General features: G+C 43.0%; 1 protein-coding gene across 1 annotated transcript in view; it reads left to right on the top strand.

Moving 5' to 3' along the window:
- The window catches only part of VSNL1 (visinin like 1), a 120,752-nt gene that overhangs the window by 25,038 nt on the left and 69,773 nt on the right, over nucleotides 1-25,941 (top strand). The window contains exon 2 of the mRNA XM_061433261.1: nucleotides 25,244-25,410. Within this exon, the coding sequence (XP_061289245.1) occupies nucleotides 25,249-25,410 (162 nt within the window). The 5' untranslated portion in view covers nucleotides 25,244-25,248. The remainder of the gene's footprint in view (nucleotides 1-25,243; nucleotides 25,411-25,941) is intronic.

Genomic DNA, 25,941 nt, shown 5'->3' with positions numbered 1-25,941 from the left:
GTATATTTATACTTGGGGGCTTCCCTGCTGGCTCACATGGTAGAGAATCTGCCTGCAGTGCAGGAGACCCAGGTTCAATCCCTTGGTTGGGAAAATTCTCTAGAGAAGGAAATGGCAATCTATTCCAGTATTCTCGCCAGGAGAATTCCATGGACAGTGGAGCCTGGCAGACTACAGTCCATGGGGTCACAAAGAGTTGACATGACTGAGTGACTAACACTTTCATTTTCATTTATACCTTGTCTTCACTCAGAAAAAAATTAAAGATTCATATTGCTCTTTATTTGTGCAAAAGCAATATGATGACAAAATAAGCAGAATAAACACTGAGAAAGAGATTAAGTTATCAATTTTTTTTGAGGGGGGGCTCAGCTTAAAGTGTCCAATGCTCTGCAACCCCATGAACTATACAGTCCATGGAATTTTCCAGGCCAGAATACTGGAGTGGGTAGCCTTTCTCTTCTCCAGGGGATCTTCCTAACCCAGCGATCGAACCCAGGTCTCCCACATTGCAGGTGGATTCTTTGCCAGCTGAGCCACAAGAGAAGCCCAAGAATACCGGAGTGGGTAGCCTCTCCCTTCAGCAGGTCTTCCCGACCCAGGAATCGAACCAGGGTCTCCTGCATTGCAGGAGAATGCTTTATCAACTGAGCTGTCATGGAAGCCTTACTGAGCTTATTTAGAGAAAATCCAAAGTTTCAAGTAGAGACAAAAATTAGTAAATATTAGGAGGCTGGATGCAAGATAAATTACAAAAATAAATAGACTTTTCTTTTAGTCTATCAAAAAAGCTTTCAGAAATGAAAATTGGAAAAATATTCTATGTTCAATAACAACAAATACAAATATTTAGGATTAAAAATTTTAAGAAAGGCAAATACTTTTTGGATGTTAACTATCTGAAACAAATCTGTTATCAGTAGATTTTTGAAGTTGCCTCTTCAGGCCTCAGAATTTCTTCTGTGAGAGTGTGACAGTTAATCCAACTCAATAAACATTAATTGATTAATTCCGCTTAGCAGATTTTAATTGAGTGCTTATTATGTGCCAAACTTCCCTGGTGGTTCAGACTTTAAAGCGTCTGCCTATAATGCGGGAGACCCAGGTTCAATCCCTGGGTCGGGGAGATCTCTGAAGAAGGGAATGGTAACCCACTCCAGTATTCTTTCCGCCCACCACTACCCCCCACCAAAAAAAAGTCCTAAGGACTTTCCTGGTGGCTCAGATGGAAAAGCGTCTGTCTACAATGTGGGAGACCCTGGTTCAATCCCTGGGTTGGGAAGATCCCCTGGAGAAGGAAATGGCAATCCACTCCAGTACTATTGCCTGGAAAATCCATGGACAGAGGAGCCTGGTAGGCTACAGTCCATGGGGTTGCAAAGAGTCGGACATGACTGAGCGACTTCACTTTCACTTTCTTACGTGCCAAGCCCTGTAGTGGAAAATTTAGAAGTGGGAAAAAAAAACAAACCAACAACCTAGAGTCTTTCATGGAGCTTATAGTAAGGAAAATACAACAAACAAATGATTAAGAACTGATCAGGTGGTGGGTTTGGGGGAAGCAGAGATTATGCTCCTATGGGCATGTATAGCAAAGAGATTAACTTAATCTAAGGAATTTAGGGCAGAGACAAAGTAATATTTAGGCTGCAATCTAAAGTAAGAGTAGGGGCTTCCCAGGTGGCTCAGTGTTAAAGAACCCGCCTACCAATACAGGAGATGCAGGTTCCATCCCTGGGTGGGGAAGATACTCTGGAGAAGGAAGTAGCAACCCAGTCCAGGATTCTTGCCTGGAGAATCCCCCTAGACAAAGGAGCCTGGCAGGCTACAGTCCATGGGGTTGCAAAGATTCCAACATGACTTGGCAACTAAACAACAGCAATGAAGTAAGAGTGGGAGTGAAGTCAGCCAGGTGAAGGAGGCACAGAAAGAGCGCTCCCAACACAGATAACAGCAAGTGCAAAAAGCTGGATTCGAAAGTGAACCTGGTGGGAGACAGCAACTCCAAAGAGTGACAAACAGCCAGATTTCATATTGTGATGAATCTTATGAGGACTGTTCAGAGTTTTATTTTGTTTTTGCTTTTTTTTAACTGGGTCCTAAGAGGAATAGTGAAGAACGGAATCCTCATGTGCTGCAGTCCATGGGGTTGCAGTGTCAGGCATGGAAATGACTAGGCAACGGAACAACAACAAAGAAGAAAACAGAAACCATGGAAGGTTTTTGAAAGGAAGTGACTTAATCAGACTCACATTTGCAAAAGATCCTTCTGGAGAATGAATTAGGGAGGAGCTAAACGTAAACAAACCAGTTTGGAGACAATTATAATTGTCCATGTGAGAAGTGATATTGGCTTGGGCTGAAATTGTGCAGTGCAGATTCAGAGACTTGTACAAACTTGGGAAATATGTAGGAGGTAGATCACATTGGAGCATGACTGAATTTGTGAAGAGAGAGAGGATGATATTGTGTTCATGGAAGATTGGGTTGATGGGATAATTCATCAGATAGAGAATGAATGTTGAATATCTATTCTTTTTTGTAACTCTTAACTGTACAGCCCAGAAGTTAATAGAGAAAATGGCACTCCTTTTATGTTGTTCTAAAAAGGTATTTGTTGTTGTCTAGTCACTAAGTCGTATCCGACTCCTTGCAACCCCATGGACTGTAGCCTGCCAAACTCCTCTCTCCATGGGGTTTTTCAGGCAAGAATACAGGAGTGGGTTGCCATTTCCTTCTCCAGGGGATCTTCCAGACTCAGGGATTGAACCCACGTCTCCTGCTTGGCAGGCAGATTCTTTACCACTGAGTCACCTGGGAAGCCCCAAAGATGGTTTGTTGTTATTTTTGCTAAGTTATGTTCAACTCTTGACGACCCAATGGACTGTAGCCTGCCAGGCTCCTCTATCCATGGGATTCCCAGACAGGAATGCTGGAGTGGGTTGCCATTACTCATCAGAATAAAAAATGTAACTCAACACCAAACCCTCTAATCAAGCCAGCAGGGTCTTCAGTACCCTACCCTTCAGAATTAATATTCTTTTCTATTGAGGATAAATTCAAACTTATTAAGGTTTTCATCAGGTCTACAGTTGGTCAGGCATTCCTAATTTTTTCCAGCCCTACTTTACACTCCTAGGACTTCTTTGTAATACTAGAGCTTTTTCAAGTCTCAAAGTTAATCATTGTGATTTCATTATTAGTCAATTGAAAGAACACAGAGTGATACATAGCTACTATAAAATTCAGTAATGCTTAAAATTCATGTATTATTAATAGCAGTAGCATTGACATATATTTGAAAATAATGCAATGATATATGAAAGACACACTATGCCATTTACAAGGCTTAGTTTTCACATGTGTTCACAGACCAAAATGTATCTTTCAGATGATTAAAAAAGTTTTTGTTTTACATAAAAGAATGCTGCTGTTAACATGAAAGAATCAATTTTTGCTCCCTCATGGTGGCATTTAGACCGGGCCATGAGATTACATAAGCAGGTATTCTCTCAGCTGCGGCATAAATTTAGAACCTAGAAGCTCTCTCCAGTCAGGGCATACATTGCATTAAAGCAGTGTTATCTGTCTCTGAACATTGAATTTATACAAAGAATATTTATTTTAAGAATGAGCGTCAGAACTAGACCTAAGGAGCCATCAGGAACCAGCAGAACTCTGAGGACTTGCTGTTATCTCCTTTTCTTGGTCTTGTGGAATCCAAGATGTTCTTCTGTCTATACATAGCATCTCAGCCACTCTCTCTGCAATTTAGCTTTGTGATCACTATTGACGAAGGATCCAGTACCATCTGCTTTCCATTCCAAATCCCTGAAAGTGTAAGTCTGATGACTTTTATCTCTATTTGCACAGCCCTTCCCACCATCCAGCGTCATTGATTGACCTGTGCTGTGCCAGCTTTGATTGGATTTTTAGGTCATCTCTGCCTAAAAACACCTTAACAGTACTTCCCTGAATATGAAATCAGATAAGACCATCTCAGCTAAAAGAAGAGATGGGACATATTAATAGTAACATGTCCAGTATATCTAGTGAGGAATAACCAGGAAGGGGAAGATGCAGAAGGATGGGAACTATTTCATGACAAAAGTAATTCAGGCACTTCCCATGCGTCCATAATAGAACATATTATCTTCAGAACAAAACCAGAGGGTTTATAAAATTCTGTACTTAACTGAAGAGACCAGTAGAGCTTTGAGGGAATGAACAATGTGCTTGGTCATCCAGCAGACCCAGGCCTTTTTGACTCCCGAACTTGAACTTTCTGCAGACCCCTTCTAACCTGGAGTGTTTAGCTGTCCCTGGCATCAGTCAGTATTATATGTTTAATTCTGGGGAGAACACTTGTTAATCAGTTCAACTTGTTTAAATTTAGGTCAGTCAAGACAACTCTAAAGACATTAAGCAAATATATAATTGCTAAACATTTGAGAATTGCCTGTGTGCTATGTAAATGTGTAAGTCCTTTAAGAGTAATGTTCGGTTTCATTATAAAGATAATATTTGACAATGATAAGAATCTGAAAAATTCTAACATGGAAAGAAATTTAAATCATCATCTTAATATTCAAAGTTAATTATTATGATTATTCGACATTTTCTTTCTGATCTTTTTTCTATACGCTTACTTCTTTACATTGTTGTGATATAAAGAAAATTTACCCTCTTCTAAGTATTCCTTTTTAAAACAAATTCTTCTAATAGCACGTGTTTTTCAAGAGTCATGCTCTTCTCTGTTTTCTTTTATCTAGTCTTCTTCCATACTTCAGAAGTGATTTCAGTTAGGTTTAGGAAATGTATCAAATACAGTGAAGTAAAACAGTAAAAAAAAAAGTTAATTAGAAAAGAGAGGTTTCAAAAAAAGAAAACAAGGAAGTTTTTCTGTGTGGCCTGGCAAGCTCCTCTCTACCTTCCTTGAGTCCTCTGACCCAAAATATGCTGCTAGTAAGCTGAAAGAAACTGTGCCTAGATAGTTGGCCAAGGATTATGTTCCATTTTGGCAATGAAACACATATTTATCATTAAGTGGACTTTATTACACCATTCCATGAGACTATTCAGAGTGACCTTTACAAAATTATCCCAATACTCATGCTTACAGTTCTGGAAAAACAACAACAGCAACTACAAGCAATTACATACTCATTTAATGTGTTTAGTACAATGGCAGGAAACCAGATGGACTCAAAGAGTTGCCATCATTCCAACTTTATTGATTCAGCACCTCAAAAGGTCAGAATCTCTCAGAATGTCTTGCCAATGTTTCATTAAACTGTTGTATCTAATATCTCCATTCACAGATGAAAGTTGGGCTTCCCAGGTGGTGCTAGTAGTAAAGAACCCTTCTGCCAATGAAGGAGACATAAGACACGTGGGTTCGATCCCTCAGTCAGGAAGATCCCCTGAAGGACAGCATGGTAACCCACTCCAGTATTCTTGCTGAAGAACCCCATGGACAGAGGAGCCTGTGGGCTGTAGTCCATAGGGTTGCAAAGAGTCGGACACAGCTGAAACAACTTAGCACACGTGCACAGATGAAAATTGAAATTTTATAAAATCAGTTTAAAAGCACTCACTGAATGCCCATATGATAAGGATATTTGATGAACAAAACTGGGTGTCCATCTTCAAAGCATTCCAAGAGTCTAGTCAAGTCAGGCGAGGAAACAAGTAATTGTAATGCACAAAAACTACCTAGAAAGTGTTAACTGTAGATGCAATTGTAGCACTAACAAAACAGTCATGAAACTATGGAAATTAACTTGATTTCCATTTTGCTTTGTGCTACCAATTTGTATACCACAAAAATGAAACCACCTGAGAATTACCAGTGGAGAATAAGAGAAATATCTTTTTTCCCTAGACTTAAAATGGACATGCTTTAAAGTATTCACTAAAATTCTTAGAGTCTGGCACAATTTTCTCCTCATTATTCTGCCACATATTTTCTTTGAAATAAATGTGATTACTCTGTATAAAAGCTGAAAGAAAACATCATTATTCAAAATTATAATGGCACCCAAGCCATTTGATTAGTTAATTTTCTGCAATGGAGTGTACCTAAGAAAAAGTCAGTTGGGATTTGAGATAAATCTGAATTACAGAATAAAGGAAAATAAATTACTTTTTTGTTGTGAAAAATTTCAAACATCCAGAAAAATTTAGCGAGTAGTATGACAGATATCCATTGACCTACTACCTAGAATTCAGAAATATTATTGCCATCTCATGTTTTGAAATGATCATCATTTTCCTTCTCAATCCCACTCACCTCCCTTCTTCCTCAGAAAAATCATTCTGTTATTTGCTATGCATTTTCTTCTTGAATACCTTTATTCTTTTGACCAGTTATGTGTATCTCTATAGTATCAGTTTGGCTCTTTGATGTTTAAGTAGATGACATCATAATGCATGTGTCATTCTCCAACTCCTCTCAAAAATATTTTTAGATTACCATTTTTATTCATATAATATCTTCGTTCTTTTTGACTACTTTATAGTGTTTCATCATGTGACTATACTTCAAATTAATTAATCATTTGCTATTTCCCTGGTGGCTCAGTGGTAAAGAATGTCCTGGCAATGCAGGAGACATGTGTTCAATCCTTGGGTCAGGAAGATCCCCTGGAGCAGGAAATGGTTACCCTCTCCAGTATTCTTGCCTGGAGAATCCCCATGGACAGAGGAGCCTATGGGCTACAGTCCATGAGGTCACAAGAGTCAAACACAACTTAGAAACTAAACAACAACAAATCTGATGAACATTTAAGTTATTGTCACATTTTTTTTTTTTACTTTGGTATTACAGATTTGTAGTGTACATCTTTTTCACACGTCCCCTTGTGTATTTGTGTGAGTTTCTCTAAGGTTTATATGTCTAAATGGAATTGCTGCGTGCATGATAAGTTGCTTCAGTTGTGTCTGACTCTGTGACCCTCTGGACTGTAGCCCGAAAATCTCCTCTGTCCATAGCATTCTCCAGGCAAGGATACTGGGGTGTCTGTCCTCCTCTAGGGTGTCTTTCCATGCCCTCCTTCAGGGTATCTTCCTGACCCAGGGATTGAACCCACGTCTCTTATGTCTCCTTCATTGACAGGTGGGTGAAAGTGAAAGTAGCTCAGTCGTGACCAACTCTTTGAGACCCCGATGGACTATACAGTCCGTGGAATTCTCTAGTCCAGAATACTAGAGTGGGAAGCCATTCCTTTCTCCAGGGGATCTTCCCAACTCAGGTCTCCCGCATTGCAGGTGGATTCTTTACTGGCTGAGCCACCAGGGAAGCCCAAGAATACCAGAGTGGGTAGCCTATCCCTTCTCCAGTGGATCTTCCCAACCCAGGAATTGAACCGGCGTCTCCTGCGTTGCAGGCAGATTCTTTACCAACTGAGCTATGAGGGAAGCCCAGCACCATATATATATAAAATAGCTATTAGCATTTTGTCTGGCATATTTTCAGTTTCTAATAGTTTTCTTTCATTTAATTTTATATTAAAGTGTTTATTTTAAATGGTAATGATGTGTTAAAAGATGTACATGGTGTGGTTCTGACTTCCTTTTTGCACCAAATGGCTATCAAGTGATGGTGATAGCATCCCTTACAAAATTATATTTTCTTTTCCCCTTGCTCTGAAAAGCTTCCTTGATCATACATTAAGTAATTATGTATAGCCAGATCTATTTCTAGACTCTCTGCTCTGTTATGCTGATGTATAAGTCTATTTTTGTACCAGTAAATCCTTCACTTATATGAGGAGAGCTCAAATTTCCTCTCTAGAACCTTTGCTTCTCCAGCCTAAACATTCCCAGTTCCTTCAATTGCTGCCCTTGTATTTAGCAACCAAGCCCTCCCCCAACCCCATGAGGGCCAAAGCCCAGCAACTGGGAGGTAGCTGACTAGGACTACCACTACCTTTAAGTTGACTCATTTAGGTAAACAAGTGCATAGATCAGGGCAGCATCCAGGCAAGAAAGGAGAATAATGAACGCTTACATTAAAATAATAGTTTTTCCCCTGGCAAGAACTTTCTTGTTTCTCATCTCCTTTAATAAGCAGAATAGGTAACAGAGGGTAAGAGCCTTCTAGGGTTCAAATCCTACTGTTTTCTTGTAGTGTGACCTTGGACAAGTTTGTTAAATTCTCTGAGCCTTATTTTCCTTGACTCTAAAATGAAGATATACATGGCATCTACTTTAAATTATTGTAAAGATGAAGTGCATAATCCATGAATGAACACATGGTAAGTACTTGCTAATATAAGCCAGGATTGTTACTGCTAAAATATCAGTGAAATAGATTTATTATTTCATTTAGTTTTTGTTGTTGTTGTTTAGTTGCTAAGTCATGTCTGAGTGTTTGCGACCCCATGGACTGTAGTCTGCCAGGCTCCTCTGTCCATGGAATTTTCCAGGCAAGAATACTGGAGTGGCTGGCCATTTCCTTCTCCAGGGGATCTTTGACCCAGGGATCGAACCCATGTCTCCTGCATCAGCAAGGCAAATTCTTTACCACTGAGCCATTTAGCATTTGGAGATAATTTAAAGTTGGATGAATGGGAAAGATTAAATAACTTTCCTGAAGGCACCAACTAATAGAAGTGCTGGAGGTGGAGATCTTACCTCATGTGTCTAACTCCAAGGTCTGGGCTGTTTCTCGTAGATAACACTGCCGCACGGCATGATGTTAGATACTTAGAACTGGTTCTTTGGGTTCGGCGACGGTTACATAAGTGAAGCTGCAAATTCTTAGGTAAATATAAGGTTCAAATATATGATTATCTTGAGATTTCCTTTTGGTTTCAACATGAAAAGCCATTAGATTAACAGGAAGCAGATATACAGTTTGATCTTAATCTATAAATTTGCTGATGTGGAAACCTAGTCTTTTCAAACTGAGTATTACTCCACCTTGGAGAAGGCAATGGCACCCCACTCCAGGACTCTTGCCTGGAAAATCCCATGGACGGAGGAGCCTGGTAGGCTGCAGTCCATGGGGTCGCAAAGAGTCGGACACGACTGAGCAACTTCACTTTCACCTTTCACTCTCATGAATTGGAGAAGGAAATGGCAACCCACTCCAGTGTTCTTGCCTGGAGAATCCCAGGGATGGGGGAGTCTGGTGGGCTGCCGTCTATGGGGTCGCACAGAGTCGGACAAAACTGAAGCGACTTAGCAGCAACAGCAGCAGCATTACTCTACCTGCAGCTCCAGGCGGCAGTGACATAGGTCCAGAAGCATTTGTCATCCCCACAGGGTGCCAGGGGAAGCAGCATTTCCACTCCTTCAGCACATGTTACCTGTGCACTCAGAAGGCCCAGGGCCGGGAGGGAGGCGGGGAGAAAGGGCCATGTTAGCAGCCTGTGCACGCAACTGCCAAGTCAAACAGCACCAGAAGGTCTAATTTTAGCCCTCTCAGCCTTGGCATTGTCCCTTTTAGCCAAGATATTTTTCCTGCACCACGAAAAAGTGCTTTGTTCCAGCCTTACTGGGTGCTTCACAAAGACCCAGCAAGGACGGGGTGAGCGTAATTCAGAGCTGGAAATACATTAGAGATAGGAACCTCGATGGGAGGGTCAGCTCTCTCTGCTGGCAATTTTGGGTAAATATGCTCTTTCCATTCCCCTTCCAAAACCCCAAGGTGGGCGGTGTGGTTGCCTCCTCTTCTCTGGCTGCTTTGTGAAGCTTCTGATGGCTGCTCATCCCCAGGTGTCTTTGCTCCTTCTTGCTGGGACTTGCAAGTCACTCTCTCTTCATTCCTGCCTAATAAAGCCCACTCCTTTCCATATGCCTGGGTCTTATTTTCTCTCCTGAGGTGTCCTGGAAAGTGCCTACATGGAGAGCTAGAAACACTTGCCCGTTTCGCAAACTGCCTCTGTGGTTTGTCCCAGTGAATTAGGTGAATTCTTTCATAGAACTTTTGGAGATGAGAAAATGGAAGTTCAAAGAGGAAGCCAACTTACAGGAAAACATGGGCAGAGTTGGGACTGAAAACCCAGCTCTCATGTTTTAAGAAAAGGCATGGTCACATTAATCTATCAAAGCCCAGAAAACCCATACAGGTCTTTGGGGAGGCCCTGGGTACTTTTCCTGAGAATGTCAATGGGTTTCATGGCCAAAAGTTCTGGATTGAGAACCCTGGGTAGTGGTCTTTTGTTGTTGGTGTTTAATCGCTCAGTCCTGTCTGACTCTTTTGTGACTCCATACACTGTAGCCCGCCAGGCTGTCTCCTCTGTCCATGGAATTCTCCAGACAAAAGTACTAGAGTGGGTTGCTGTTTCCTTCTCTCGGGGATCTTCTGACCCAGGGGTTGAATCCACATCTTGTGAATTTGCAGGTGGGTTCTTTACCCCTGAGCCACAAGGGAAGCTCCATGGTGGTCTTCACCTTCAGGCAAATCACCATTTCCTTATTTCTTAGGAAGATGGCAGGGAAGCTTCATCCCAGACACATCCAGAGATACCACTACTTCCAAAACCTTTGTAAGGGAGGAAAAATAATTCTCTTTCTGCCCTATGGGTCCTTGGTTAAGATAGATTAACTGGAGAAAAACAGAAGTTTAATAACATGTATAACTCCTTATACAAGCAAAATATTCAAAAAACTGAGGAACTCTCTGAAATAGTCCAAACCATCCCCTTAAATACCATCTCCAGCTAAGGATAAAGAAGATATTGGTGGGAAGGAAAGCTAGATGTGGGATGCTATGGCAGGGGCGGGCAAAGCTCAGTAAACAGGGTATGGTGATGCAGATTTAAGTCAGTTGCCTTCTCCACTGAGTTCCTGGAGATTTAGTCATTGTCCTCTTCTGCTTAGAGAGGGAGACACCTTACAAATGGAGATATCCCTCAGAGATGTAAATGTCTGTTTCAGAAGAGTAACTTCTATTTGGTTTTCAGAGATTCTCCTATGTCTGGTGTTTATTAAAAGTAATCAGCCTAAAATAATCCTTATGCCAAAGAGGCATGTTTTGAGTGACAAATTCTATTCCTCTTCACCTCAGAGACTCTGACACACAGGGTTCCCCTCCCAACCTGTGTCTCCCATCACTGCCTCTCCAGGGTGAATGTGGGTGAGGAGGCGACAGACTCGGGGTTCTTCTGAGCTTCTCTTCCACGTTCATCCCTTCACCCAGAGCTAACCCTGGCTTCAGAGCTAAAGGTTTGTTGTCTCCCCACACCTGGGCTTCCTCAAGGGTAAAGTGATTATCATGTTCTCCTTAGCATCCAGTTCAGACTGAACCCTGAAATATTGCTGTGAATTAACTGTTTGAAGACAAAGTGGCTTTAACTGAAAGCACCATAAAAGTTCTCTTTCCACAGTTCCTGAGACTGATTGTTTTGTTAACAAAAGACATTTCATTTGTTAGTTGAAATTATTTATGTACTTTCTCTCTGATTATAAATGTTATATGTACACATTATAAAAATTCCAGAACGATTCTGAGCAGTGAAATATTACCATTCTACTGCCAGCAGTAATAATAACTACTGTTAAGACTTCATCATAAATGATGTACTGCCCTAACTTTCAGTGCACAATAACTTGAGCTTGAGCACGTACAGAGTAAAAGCAAGACAATACGACATACACTGTTTTATGACTTGTGTTTTCTACTTAACAGTTTATTGCAATGTCTTCTCTCTTTTTTTTCTTTTTTGGATCTCAAGAGCACACTTATGATAATCATATTCCTCTGTTCATGGCATGCAATCATCGTCTATATTACAAAGTCCCTCTGGTGTTTTATTACATATTTTTATCTTCTGCACTCACTTCCACTCTTCTCCTCCATTCTATTTTATTTAATGCATTTCTCAGTGAGTTTTTATCCTTGCATATATACATTTGTTTTGTTTATTTGTGTGTTTTAATTTAAATAAATGACACTGATGCAATACTAATTCATCCCAATCAACATAGATCTACATTACCACTTGTAATGGCTTTGTCATTTCCATTGTATAGTTCTACCAAAATCTATTTAACCAGTTGGTTTTTTTGTTTTGATGGATACTTAGGTTATTTTTTTTAAACGTTTTTCTAAAATTATTTTAAACAATGATGGGGCAAACATTCTTTTGTATATGTCTCTGCAGAATTGTGATTATTTCCTTGCAATAATTTTGTGGGACCACTTTGTGAAAAATCCTTCATTCAGTTTTTAAATTTTTCATCTCCTAAAGTAGTTTTGTTACTGATTCCTAGAAGTTCCCCACCACCACCCCCCAATCCTCTTTCACTCTCTCTTTCTCTCTTTCTCCCAAAACTTTGCTGGTCTTTCTCTAATGGCACTAAGCACAGTTATTTTTGGTCTGTTTCTTGCTTTTCATTCAGCTAATAAGCTCTAGCTCCTTGTTGACAGAGATCACGTCATAATTAATTGATCCGACAACATTTTCTGGGCACCTGTTCAGAGCTAGGCTCTGAACTGGATGCCAAGGGGAACATGATGGTCTATTTCCCCTTGAGGAAGCCCAGGTCTGATGAGACAGCAGACATGCCTTATGGTGACCACGTCATGGGCAGGTGGTGTGGTAACAGCAGTGTGTACGAGAGTCAAGGTGAGAAAGAGGAAACCAGACAACAAAGTCACTGACGAAGATTCCCATCTGTGTCTGGAGTAGACATTGGATTAACTGGCAGACCAAAGTGGACCTGATGGGACTGCCCTCAAAGTAAAAGAAACAGCTCGTGAACAGCCAGAGACGTTCAAAATGGTAAAGGAAGTTGGAGCACAGGGTGGGAGGGTGGACAGAAAGGTTCCTGGGTGGGGGCCAGAGTAGGTCCAGGTGAGGACTGAGTCAGAATAAGGACAATGGGAGGCCACTGTGGGGTAAGGCAGAGCAGTGATGTGATTGGATTTCAGGTTTTAGAGAAAAGGTCACTTTGTCTGTAGTGTGGAAGATGGATTTCAGGAGAGCAACACAGATGGATTTCAGTAGAGGCTATTGTAGTAATCAAAGTGAGAGATGATCCTGTCCTGAACTAAAGTAGAAGCAACAGAGAGAAGCAGATGGAACTTAAGAGACAGTTAGGAAGTAGTGTCTACACACTATTTAACTGGATGATGGACTAGATATAGCATTTACGAAGAAGAGGACAGAGTCCTGGGTAACCCCCAGGCTACGTAAGAGACCCTGGGTAGGCGGTGAGGCCATTTACACAGTGAGGAGCACAGGAAGATATGTGGAGTTTGATATGGTTGTAGGACAAAGGTAGAGGGTATGTTTTCCAGTGTTCGGGAAAGGCTCACCATAAAATGAGATTTGAGAATCAGTTCCAGTTCCAGTTCAGTTGCTCAGTCGTGTCCAACTCTTTGCAACCCCATGAACCACAGCATGCCAGGCCTCCCTGTCCATCACCAACTCCCAGAGTCTACCCAAACCCATGTCCATTGAGTCAGTGATGCCATCCAACCATCTCATCCTCTGTCGTCCCCTTCTCCTACCCTCAATCTTTCCTAGCACCAGGGTCTTTTCAAATGAGTCAGCTCTTCGCATCAGGTGGCCAAATTATTGGAATTTCAGCTTTAACATCAGTCCTTCCAATGAACACCCAGGACTGATCTGCTTTAGGATGGACTGGTTGGATCTCCTTGCATTCCAAGGGACTCTCAAGAGTCTTCTCCAACACCACAGTTCAAAACCATCAATTCTTCATCGCTCAGCTTTCTTTTTAGTTCAACTCTCATATCCATACAAGACTACTGGAAAAACCACAGCCTTGACTAGATGGACCTTGTTTGACAAAGTAATTTCTCTGCTTTTTAATATGCTGTCTAGGTTTGTCATAACTTTCCTTCCAAGGAGTAAGTGTCTTTTAATTTCATGGCTGCAATCACCATCTGCAGTGATTTTGCTGCTGCTGCTGCTAAGTCGCTTCAGTCGTGTCTGACTCTGTGCGACCCCATAGATGGCAGCCCACCAGGCTCCCCCATCCCTGGGATTCTGCAGGCAAGAACACTGGAGTGGGTTGCTATTTCAGCCCCCAAAAATAAAGTCAGCCACTGTTTCCACTGTTTCCCCATCTATTTGCCATGAGGTGATGGGACCAGATGCCATGATCTTCGTTTTCTGAATGTTGAGCTTTAAGCCAACTTTTTCACTCTCCTCTTTTAATCAAGAGGCTCTTTAGTTCTTCTTCGCTTTCTGCTATAAGGGTAGTGTCATCTGCATATCTGAGGTTATTGATATTTCTCCTGGCAATCTTGATTCCAGCTTGTGCTTCCTCCAGCCCAGCGTTTCTCATGATGTACTTGGCATATAAGTTAAATAAGCAGGGTGACAGTATACAGCCTTGACGTACTGCTTTTCCTATTTGGAACAAGTCTGTCGTTCCATGTCCAGTTCTAACTGTTGCTTCCTGACCTGCATACAGGTTTCTCAAGAGGCAGGTCAGGTGATCTGGTATTCCCATGTCCTTCAGAATTTTCCACAGTCTGTTGTGATCCACACAGTCGAAGTCTTTGGCATAGTCAATAAAGCAGAAATAGATGTTTTTCTGAAACCCTCTTGCTTTTTTGATGATCCAGCGGATGCTAGCAATTTGATCTCTGGTTCCTCTGCCTTTTTCTAAAACCAGCTTGAACTTGTTTACCTTTCTAATATATGTTAATATTGAATAAAACTTTGTTAAATAAATGAACAAATTAAATTTTAGTATCATATATCCTTCAAATGTAGAATAAGAAATGGCAAGCTGCTCCAGTATTCTTGCCTGGAAAATTCCATGGACAGAGGAGCCTGAAGGGCTATAGTCTGCTGCTGCTGCTGTTGCTGCTGTTAAGTTGCTTCAGTCGTGTCTGACTCTGTGCTACCCCATAGACAGCAGCCCACCAGGCTCCCCCGTCCCTGGGATTCTCCAGGCAAGAACACGAGTGGGTTGCCATTTCCTTCTCCAATGCATGAAAGTGAAAAGTGAAAGTGAAGTCACTCAGGCATGTCTGACTCTTTGCGACCCCGTGGACTGCAGCCTACCAGGCTCCTCCGTCCATGGGATTTTCCAGGCAAGAGTCCTGGAGTGGGGTGCCATTGCCTTCTCCAGGAGGGCTATAGTCTATAGGGTCGCAAATAGTCAACCACGACTGAGCACATCCTTCAAATGGACTTCCAGGTGGCACTAGTGGCAAAGAAGCCGCCTGCCAATGTAGGAAAAATAAGAGATGTGGATTTGATCCCTGGGTCAGAAAGATCCCCTAGAGAAGGGCATGGCAGCCCACTCCAGTATTCTTGCCTGGAGGATCCCATGGACAGAGGAGCCTGGTGGGCTATAGTCCCATAGGGTAGCAAAGAGTAGGCCATGACCAAATCGAGTTGGCAGGCATGCACGCATCCTTTAAATAGAGCATTTTACTTCTATCAAGTCACGTTCTTCTGAGAATTTCCAAGTTCTCTGTATTTAAGTCCCATCAACATGAGTTAAAGTAGTTTTAGAAATACTGTAGAGATAACATGGTAAGAGCAAATGGTTCTCAGAGGGGAAAGGCCACCAACTGAAGAGTCAGAAGACTTGCACGTCTCTGCCACGACTGGTAGACAGTTGGATGCATCCGTCGCCCCTTGGAGTATCTCCTTACTCTGCAGGCAAGGAGGGGCTCGCACCACTGACGCTCCAGGCTGCTCCTAGCCCTGTGCCTAAGGATGTGCGGGTGACATCGGTGCCCCGGCCTGTACTTCTCTCTCACAGCTCCCTGCCATTCGGAGATAAGGGCCATGGCTCTTCCCCACTGCGACTTGGCAGCACAACCTGGAACACAATCTGTTGGACAGAAGGGGGTGATTATTAATGAACGCATTTCCTCTGTGACCTCACCGGACTAAGCGAGGCTCTGACACTGCCAGAGGCGGCCCGTTTCCTTTCACAGAAATCGCTGCTCAGAAACACATAGCATGGTCAGAGGCAAGACCCAGGGGGAAGTGAAAAATAAGACTCAGAAAAGTGGGCAGTGGCTTGAACGACTCCCAGATGAAAGGTTACCAGCTATTAATCAGCTCACATTCTGTTCAGTGGGTGAGCAAGGAAATGGATGGAAGCTTCACTCAACAGTTGAGGCTTCGTCAGGACTGTGGACTCCTCAGATGACTTTCCTCTGTCAGGTTGGGTATGAAGCACTTTTACTAACAGGAAAGAAGCAGAGGAAATAGGACCACAGTAGAACTGTCCGTGTGTGACTACGTGTGGTCTTCCGTTTGGTGGCACTTGTGGTCAAAAACCCACCTGCCAGTTTAGGAGACTTAAAAAGATGGGGGTTCAATCCCTGGGTCTGAAAGACCCTCTAGCGGAGGAAGTGGCAACCCACTCCAGCATAATTACCTGGGAAATCCCATGGACAGAGGAGCCTTGTGGGCTACAGTCCATAGGGTCGCAAAGAGTCAGACATGACTGAAGAAACTTAGCACACATGCTTGCATGCACGCATGCATGTACTTCTGTTTATGCACACCAGGCCTGGTGTAGGTGTCAAGGTTAGAGTGACACCTTGGTGTCTAGACCTGAATCCTGAAATGTTGGCCTCTGCCTCTTCTGGAATAGCCCAGTTTCCTGGGTCCTATGCTGAGGGTAATAATAGCTACTGTTTGTTGAACGCCTGTTGTGTGGAAGGCACTGGTGGAAGGAATTCAGCGTGTTATCTCATTAATTCTCATAACAGCTCAGTGAACCAATGTCATCATGTCCATTTGACAAATGAGGAAACCAAGGCTCCAGCGGGCAAGTAACTTGTCAAAAGTCACACACCTTGTGTGCAGCAGGAGCTTCATTTGATCCCAGGTCTGACTCCAGCACACATGCCCCGCCCCCCACCACTAAACTAAGTCCAAGTGCAAAATAAAAGAGGCACGTGGCGTGATAGAAAGAGTAGGGAACCCGCAAAATGAGGTCGAAGGGGAAACTGGGTCTGAGTAGAAACTTTACCAAGGTTGTAGCCCAGCACCTGGTCATGGGATGTGGCTTCTGTCTACGTGGCATTTCCAGGTGTTCAGGAAGTGTTGTCTGTGTAGAGAACATGAGGGGGAAGATGGCAGTTGAATCTGACCCTTAAGGGCTTATAAGGCCACTTGATTCCTCGCAGATCAGAGTCCCTGAGCACCTGGCCACCTAGTTACCAGATGGGTTCAGTTTGGAACCACCTAGTCAGATCCAAGGGCTAATGTCCACTGGCAGCTCCTGTCCTGGGGTCAGGGTGGGCTGTCCCATCCAGCTGGTTCTCCAGGGCCCCTGCAGCTCTCAGACCCTCAGTTGTAGAAGGACAACTCAGGTGGCAACTTGACTGGGGGCAGCAGACACGGGCCTGGGGAGGAGTCCACTGTCCACACCTCAGTCATGGGATGCTCTTCCAAATCCTGCAGGGCCTAGAACCCTTGGCCCATCTTAGCACCCGAGGATCACTGGCCTGGACATTGCAGCAGCCTCAAATCTTATTGTCAAGGCTTGGTAGCCAGGGCGCCGCTAGAGCCTGTTACTAACTTGCTGTAGTCCCCGGGTTTAAGTCCCCTGACCTCCCGGGCTGCCTCTAGAAAGCAAAGGGATTGAGTCAGACGGTGGATCCCTGGGGCCCTCTTGTGCTTTCACCTTCGTGTGCGCATTTATTATTCTTTCTGGAATAGAACTCCTGTCACTTGCCCTAACAGTGCCTCTGCCACTGCCATGAAATGGAAATGAGGAAATGTTTTTCCTCATTTATGACAAATCAAATAAGTACTCTTGCCTTATCTTGAGTCCTCAAGGATGTAATCTCTGCCCCCTGCCTGTTTCATGCTTGTGGGCTAGGACTTGTGCTGTCATCCCAGGAGGTTCCCAGTTAGAAGTAAGGTCAGCAGAGAATGCCCCAAGAAAGCCTGTCTCTTCCTTTCTGAAGCTGCTCTGGTCCCCAGAGGTGGCATGAAATGCCAGCCTATGATCAGCACTCTCCTTACCCCCTGGGAAATGCTGCTGGGGACTTGTAAGTACTTGGCTTTCAGGAGATGAAAATGAGAAGAACAGAAAGAACCAGAAGGACACATTTGCCTTTGTAAGAAAAGAAAACCCCACACAATGTACTGGGAAACTTTGAGGCTTATTCTTCAGGGCTGTTTTAACAGTCTCTGGAAACTAGCAACCTAATGTCATTTGTTTATGGGATCCAAGAGGGGTGGTAATGGGGATTGTTTCAACATCCTGGCTCGGAGAAAAACACGCCTCCTGGCCGATGGACTGTGTGTGTTTGGCATGAGGACAGCGTGCTGTGGGGCTGAGAGGGTGGGGGCACCCAGTTAGGTAAGGAGAGTCGGGGTTCTCATCATGGTCATGCCATCAGTTGTCCGTGTGATCCTGGAGGAACTTTAAATGCACCAACCTACAACCAGGGAGCTTAAAACAGAATAACCCAGAGGCAGGTCTTTACAAGCTTTGATCTTCTCTGGTTGTGTGATTTTTAAAACCTTAATGCTAGTCCCTGGACCTTGAAACCACATCAAGGATGCCAGATGGAAGGTGTGAGGGATTAGAGACAGCAGGGTTATGTCTATGCTGCTGTGGGCATTTTCTACCTTGATTTTCATTCGTGTTTTTCATCAGTGATTCCCAAATTGACTGAGAACCATATTTACCTGAGTTGCTTGTTCAAAGTACAAGCTTCCTTCTAAGTGAGGGTCTCTTGAAGCTGTATTTGTAACAAAATAACCAAGGATGATTCTTGTACATAGGCAACTTAGGGACACATTGCCTAAGAATTTTCACCTGGGGACCAGTCACAGGTAAAATTGCCTGATGGGAATGTGTCTCTCTGTCCTTTGTGCTCCCTGGCTTTCAGCTGTGACCATTCATCTCACCAAGCCCCACATTCCAAGAGGTGTCTATTTCATCCTGTTCTGAGCCCTTCAAGGCTGGAACCATGTCTTCTTTTCTACATTCCACTGTGCCCAGCACAGGGCCTTTTTCACAGATGATGCCTATAACGTCCACTGAACTGAGTTGCCCAGAGAGTTTCTATCTGCCTCAGTTAACCAGACCATTAGTCATTATTGGTACAAATCCATGCCTTTAGGGACAAGGAGGAGAGGAGAATTTGTAGAGACGTACCACAGAGAAGACAGCATGAAAACTGAGCCTTGCAGAAGGAGTAAGATTGGGCAGGTGGTAAGAACAAGAAAGGGGAATCCAGGCAGAAGTTTAAGCGTGAGCACAGCCAGGCTCCTCCAATTATTTCCACGTTCAGGTAAGGATCCCATGGCCCAGAAAGAAAGCCGGATGTAGCCTTTAGAGGCAAGCCAACTGGAAGTCTTTAACTTGTACTTTCGTACTTACCAAACTTAGGTTGCAAATCAGGGATCAGTGGGGTCGGAAGGACCTTAAAGATTATCTTGTGCAACTCATTCACTTTTCACTCATTCAGATCTGGCCCAGGTTACCTGACACTAGAACCACCTTAACTCCATTCAAGACTCCTTCCATACCGGGCACTGTTGTATGTTCCTTAGGCCTCCCACCTGAGCCCCTAAAGAGCTTTCGTCCTCCAATCTGAACTCAATTTCCAGGACTATTTCTCTATCAGTGGTGCTCACCCTGCTGTCCACCTGCATGTGAGGTGGCACCATCCCCAGCTCAGCCCCCCAGTCTTTACATGAGCCTCACCAAACTCAGACAGGCTGATGGCCAGGCTCCTAGGAGAAGCCAGGCGTGCCATTCTGGGTGCCTCAGTGCACACAGCAAGCCTTGGTGTGACCTGAGAAGCTGGGCTTAGATGTCAGAGTAGGCAGGGGATAGGTTCAGGGCAATACACACACACACAAACATACATACACCATACAAAAATATATTTAATTTGAATCCTCTTCAAGACCGAAAGGGTCTGTGGAGGAAAGAGGGTCATGGGAGCTTTCCAGGCCTTCTGGGGGGTCTCTTTCCCCTTCTAGGAAGTTTCCTAGTTCTCTCCTTAGAGCATTCTTGCATGTGTCGCCTCTTCTGTACTAGAAACCTGTTATCCAGACAGGGTAGGAAATGGATGAGAAGTGGCCAAATGCAAGACAGGAAGACCAGTTAAGAGGTGGTTGCAGTATCCAGGTAAGAGATGACAGTCTGGAAATCAGTGGGGTTTGAGACAACCCATTTACTCTGTACTTGTGGCTCAGCTAGTAAAGAATCCGCCTGCAATGCGGGAGACCTGGGTTTGATCCCTGGGTTGGGAAGATCTCCTGGAGAAGGGAAAGGCAGTGTTCTGGCCTGGAGAATTCCATGGACTGTATAGTCCATGGGGTCGCAAAGAGTCAGACAGGACGGAGCCACTTTCACTTTTCAAGCTTTCTACTAGCTCTGGAGCTAAGGTAAATTACTTCATCTTTCTGAGGAGCTTCAAACTCCTCACTAATAAAAGGGATGATAATTATCTCTTCCTAACAGCATTGTTTGGAGAAGGCAATGGCAACCCACTCCAGTACTCTTGCCTGGAAAATCCCATGGATGGAGGAGCCTGGAAGGCTACAGTCCATGGGGTCGCTGAGGGTCGGGCATGACTGAGCAACTTCACTTTCACTTTTCACTTTCATGCATTGGAGAAGGAAAGGGCAACCCACTCCAGTGTTCTTGCTTGGAGAATCCCAAAGACGGGGGAGCCTGGTGGGCTGCCGTCTATGGGGTCGCACAGAGTCGGACACGACTGAAGCAACTTAGCAGCAGCAGCAGCAACACCATTGTTATATGGGTAAATATTGTTACACAAAAGCCTTTTGCAAGCTGTAGTGTATAAATATGTGGTCTTTTCTGGTTATCAATTGCACTTTGGTGCCTCGCCCACGGGTCTGTTCCTGGTGGTTTTCTCTTGCCCATCAGAACCCTTCCATCAGTCCCATTTTGTGCCTAGCGCCAAATCTCTCTCTATGATAACTCAAACCGTGAAGAGTGATTTGATTTGGGGCTGGGCTGCCCTTTATCTTATAGCCTGGAGTCCTAGCCTAAAAATAATACACTCCTGTTTCTGTTCCCTCACTTCTTAGGTAACAGACTCTGAAATACCGACTTGGCTTTCAGGGAAAGAATCCACAGAGCCAACATGCCCTGACTCCTTAGAGACAAGCCACATGGAAGTCCGTGACTCGTATTTTCGTACTTCAAAAACTTATGTTGCAATCAGTGAACGGTGGGGTTAAAAGGACCTTAAAGATTATCTTGTCCAACTCACTCATTTTTCAGTTGGAGAAGCTGAGCAACAGAGGAGGAAAAGATCTTGCCCAAGATCAGGATTTAACTGGAAACAGGGCGAGGATAAATACTCCCCATTATGTCATGGAAGCTTTAGGGAACTTGTTAAGCTTTACTGTCATTTTTACCCTTCCTTTCATCCCAGTCTCATAATGAAGACTACTTGGCCCACATCATTGCAACTCCAGTATGGTTGTTGTTATTCAGTGGCTAAGTCATGTCCAGCTCTTTCAGACCCTATGAACTGCAGCTCACCATGCTTCCCTGTCCAGGCTATCTCCTGGAGTTTGCTCAAACTAATGCCCATTGAGTTGGTGATGCCATCCAACCATCTCATCCTCTGTTGTCGCCTTCTTCTTCTGCTCTCAATCTTTCCCAGCATCAGGGTCTTTTCCAGTGAGTCAGCTCTTTGTATCATGTGGCCAAAGTATTGGAGCTTCAGCTTTAGCATCAGTCCTTCCAATGAATATTCAGGATTGATTTCCTCTAGGATTGACGGGTTGGATCTCCTTGCAGTCCAAAGGACTCAAGATTCTTCTCCAGCACCACAATTCGAAAGCATCAGTTCTTTGGTGCTCAGCCTTGTTCATGGTCCAACTCTCACATCCAAACATGACTACTGGAAAAACCGGATAACTTAGCACCACATTTGTACCTCATACCGAGGATGCTAAGACAAAGGCACAGGCCCTGCTTCAAGCTATGCACAATGTAATGATGAAGACAGACAAGGAAACAACCTCTTAGAAGGGCAGTCTCTTTTCTATACAGTTAAATGAAATATTCCTCCCATCTGCCATCTGCACCCTATGTTTATACTTATGGTTGCACTAACTTTCCTCACGTATAGATTATTATGAGGTTGATTTTCCCAGAAAGAAACATACCAAATCCCATAACTTAATGAAAACCAGTGACCAGCTCCTTTATAGTGGCTCATGTATCCTTCATTCATTCCCTCAAAAAATATTTGTTGAGCATCTGGTATGAGGTACCAGGCTGCAAAGATAAAAAAAAAAAAAAAAAAAGCAGTCCTCTCAAGCAACTAACAATCCAGTAGAGAAATAATGATCATGGAAGCTTTTATAAGGGAAGGGAGATGCCTAGGACAAAAGAAAGTCCTTTGGAAAGCCTTGGAAAGTCCACAAAGATTTCACAGACAAGGAGGTATGTGAAACTGAGACTACTTAAAGAAGTATGCTGAGCAGACAAAGGAGGATGAAATTCCAGGAAAAGAAACAGCACATGCCAACCATGAATGTGTGGAAGCATGCAAGTTCTGGGACCTGTAACAGTTGATTATTGCTGGCATGCAAAATGAAAAGACAGGTTGGCAGAAAGTGAGTTTATGAATAGGCAGGACTGTGCCATGTCAGCAAGCTGGGGCTACATCCTGTAGACAATGGAGAGCTGCTGAGGGTTTTAGGGAGAAGATCAGATGTTGAGGTTTGCACTTCAGAAATGCCATCAAGCAGCCATGCAGAAGCCAGGCTACAGTTAGAGAACCCAATGAGGATTACTAATCCAGGCAAAACCTAAGAAGGGCAGTGGCAGGCTGCTCAGATCCAGGCCAGAACTTGATTTTCTATATGAGTCACTCATTTCCTGGCACACCTGAGTGATGATACTGACGATGACCCATAACCAGGTTGCATGAGGTTATGTATTTGAGTCTCCAAAACTGTGATTCATGGTGCTAATGGTGTTCCCCTTATGTATAAGAGGCCATCCTCTCCTGGGTCAACTGAACAGTTTAAGGCATCACAGTGATCCTTGGAGAATACAAGTTTCCTAGCTCAAGAGAGAAGCTGACACACTGTTGACCTTCTAATGGCCCTTGGGAGAGGAGGTTTTTAATAATGCTTAATCCATTTTCCCATCATTCACATAAACTCACTTCTGAGATTGTGGTTTTGGCAAATCTAACAGGCTTTTCCAAACAAGAGCCTGGCAAAGTGATTGCTCTCTCATCCCTTCTTTCAGCACCAAAGGACTGATTCAGCCTCTCAAACCTTCCTGCTTCTGCTCCTGTTCCTTCTTGCTGAAATATCTTCGGACCACCTATCTCTGGGTAGTTGTGCACTGATATCTTCCTTACAGTTCCAGGTTCAAATTCTAGCTCTGGTTGTATGACTTGTACAAGAAAGCCACTCTAATCACTTGCTCAGTTGTCATGGGGCTAGAGGTCAAGTTTATGAAGTGTTCAACATACTGTCTACCCCCCAGCCACTGTCAGGGTTCAGTAGCTATTATTAGGTGAGATTCTAGTTCAAAAATGACAATTTGTACTTCTCTACTGAAAAGAGCAAAGAGAAGTAGTGAAAGGTTGGGTAATACATCTTTTGATTATCAAGAAAACCCTGAATTACAGTTTCCTTACCCAGATTAATTAAATCTGACACCTGAATACCCACTTGATTTCCATACCCAGCTGTGGAATCCCACAGAAACTTATAATTAAGAGACAGTTGCTAATAAGAGACTTGGAACTTGAAATTAAGAGCAAAAATAAGTAGAGAAACTCCGGAGGTCATTGTTGCTGATCCTCAGGTCCTTTTCTCAAACAGAAGCATTTGAAAGCAAATGGCCATCTTAACAGCACTTTTTTACCGTGTATTCTTCCCAAGAGGAAATCTCCTGAAAGCAGCAAGAGTGGTTTGGTTTCATTACAATGAAAGAATTGTGCAGTGTTAGGGCAGGCTACTGACAATAGGTGTGGAATCTGTTTTAGAAGAAAGTAATAAAAAATAATAACAACAAGGTATGTGGTAAGATTACCCCTCTTGGGCTATTGCAAGTGTGGGCCTGCTGAAGGCCTGGTAGAGAACCTGTCTCCAGCACGTAAAAGGGCTAGGTCTGCTTGGGTAAATTCTTCTAAACCTATCTCCTCTAACAGGACTTTAAAGATCTTGTGATACCTTTCTTGTTCTGGTGACCCCTTGTATTTTCAAGTCTAACTTGATTTTTAAATCACCCTGTGGTTAATTTGTTTTGTTTTCATTCCTTTTTGTTACAAAACAACATTATTAAAGGGGAAAAGCTTAAATCATCTTTAATTTTCCTTCACTAATTTTGGGATAATTTTTGGTCTTTGTTTACCTACTTATTTCTTAATTAGCCATCACAGTAAATCTGAAAGAGTTTTTTAGTTTTTCTTTTTTTAATGTGTGCTTTATTGGGAAAGAAATTGACGATAAAGCAGATAATTAATATTTCTCTAAGCAGCACACAAGATAAATGGCTGGCCAAATCAGGGATAACTCTAAACCTATGCTCTGCCCACCTACACTTGAGAGTGATGTTGGTCACACCACCTGGCCCATGATTGATATATTTTATATTTTATTTTATGCACTATTATTTTTACTTACTAGCAGTAATAATAAAATAATGAAATTATATCAACTGAAATTCACTAACCAATCTTAAAATAAAAAGCCACCCAGAGGTTGTCAACACTGAAGGCAATGTTGTAGGAAGTCTCTGAAGATGAAAAGAGAAATAGAGAGCTAATGTGACCAGTAAAAATGAGCTGTTTCCATTTGAAAAAGAAAAAACAGCAGAAACTTTAGAATTAGAACAACCACCATTGCTGATCATGTTTTCAAAGCCATTTTTTGATGATTTGCCAATAAAGCCTTCTTATTGTTCTTGTCAATAGCCCCACTTAGTAATCCTGCAAACTAAATGCAGAATTAGGTATCTGGGCAGTAAGTGCTAAGGAATCATAATTCATAAAATGAGATTATAAACAGTTTCCATATACTTTACCTGAATAGCATAAAAGGAGATGATTGGCTTTCCTTGTGGGAGTCAATGTGTGTAAAAGATGACACATGACGAAGGAAGATGAAGTCAACAGCCTTTTGAGAAACCTTTTTCATGCATCTCTTTTCTAGAATATCAAATAGAAGGAAACAGATTTGGGAAGACTGATCAGACACGCTAGAGGGACTTCCAACCAAGGGACTGCTCAGAACTCTAGCTTGGCTCCTAATCAAGCTTGAAATGATCACAGGCACAGCACTAATTGCATTAATTTGCTTTTCTTCAGGCAGAATGGGGAAACAGAATAGCAAACTGGCCCCTGAAGTGATGGAGGACCTGGTGAAGAGCACAGAGTTTAATGAGCATGAACTCAAGCAGTGGTACAAAGGATTTCTCAAGGACTGTCCAAGCGGGAGACTGAATCTCGAGGAATTTCAGCAGCTCTATGTGAAGGTAAGTTGTTTTTCAACCTTTTTAAAAAATTTTTCGGGCCAGAAAACCTTGTCTTCATCAACTATGGCTTCACATGGAATTATAACTCCAAGTAGCCACTTTGTTTCAACTCTAGTGGTTTTCCACCCCAAAAGAAAAATGGACATTTTTTTAAAAATGTAAAGGAATGTGTTTTGTTCCAGAGATAAGTCAAGAAATTTCTGAACAAGAAGAGTAATTGTTCAATCAAAACACCAAACAGAGTTCAGACTTTGACAGCATCTGGTAAAGAAGAGTAAAAATCCCAGATAATAGTGTTTCTTGATGATTATGGACAAGCAACTAATTGCATCATTTGGCTTGTTAAAGGTATCTACACGTTTCTCCGGCTCCCCTGGTAGCTTAGCTGGTAAAGAATCCGCTTGCAATGCAGGAGACCCCGGTTTGATTTCTGGGTTCAGAAGATCCCCTGGAGGAGGGCATGGCAACCCACTCCAGTATTCTTGCCTGGAGGATCCCCATGGACAGGGGAGCTTGGCGGGCTGCAGTCCA

This window comes from Bos javanicus, chromosome 11 (assembly GCF_032452875.1).
Source record: "Bos javanicus breed banteng chromosome 11, ARS-OSU_banteng_1.0, whole genome shotgun sequence".
NCBI lineage: Eukaryota > Metazoa > Chordata > Mammalia > Artiodactyla > Bovidae > Bos > Bos javanicus.
This window is presented reverse-complemented; position numbering and strand designations above follow the sequence as displayed.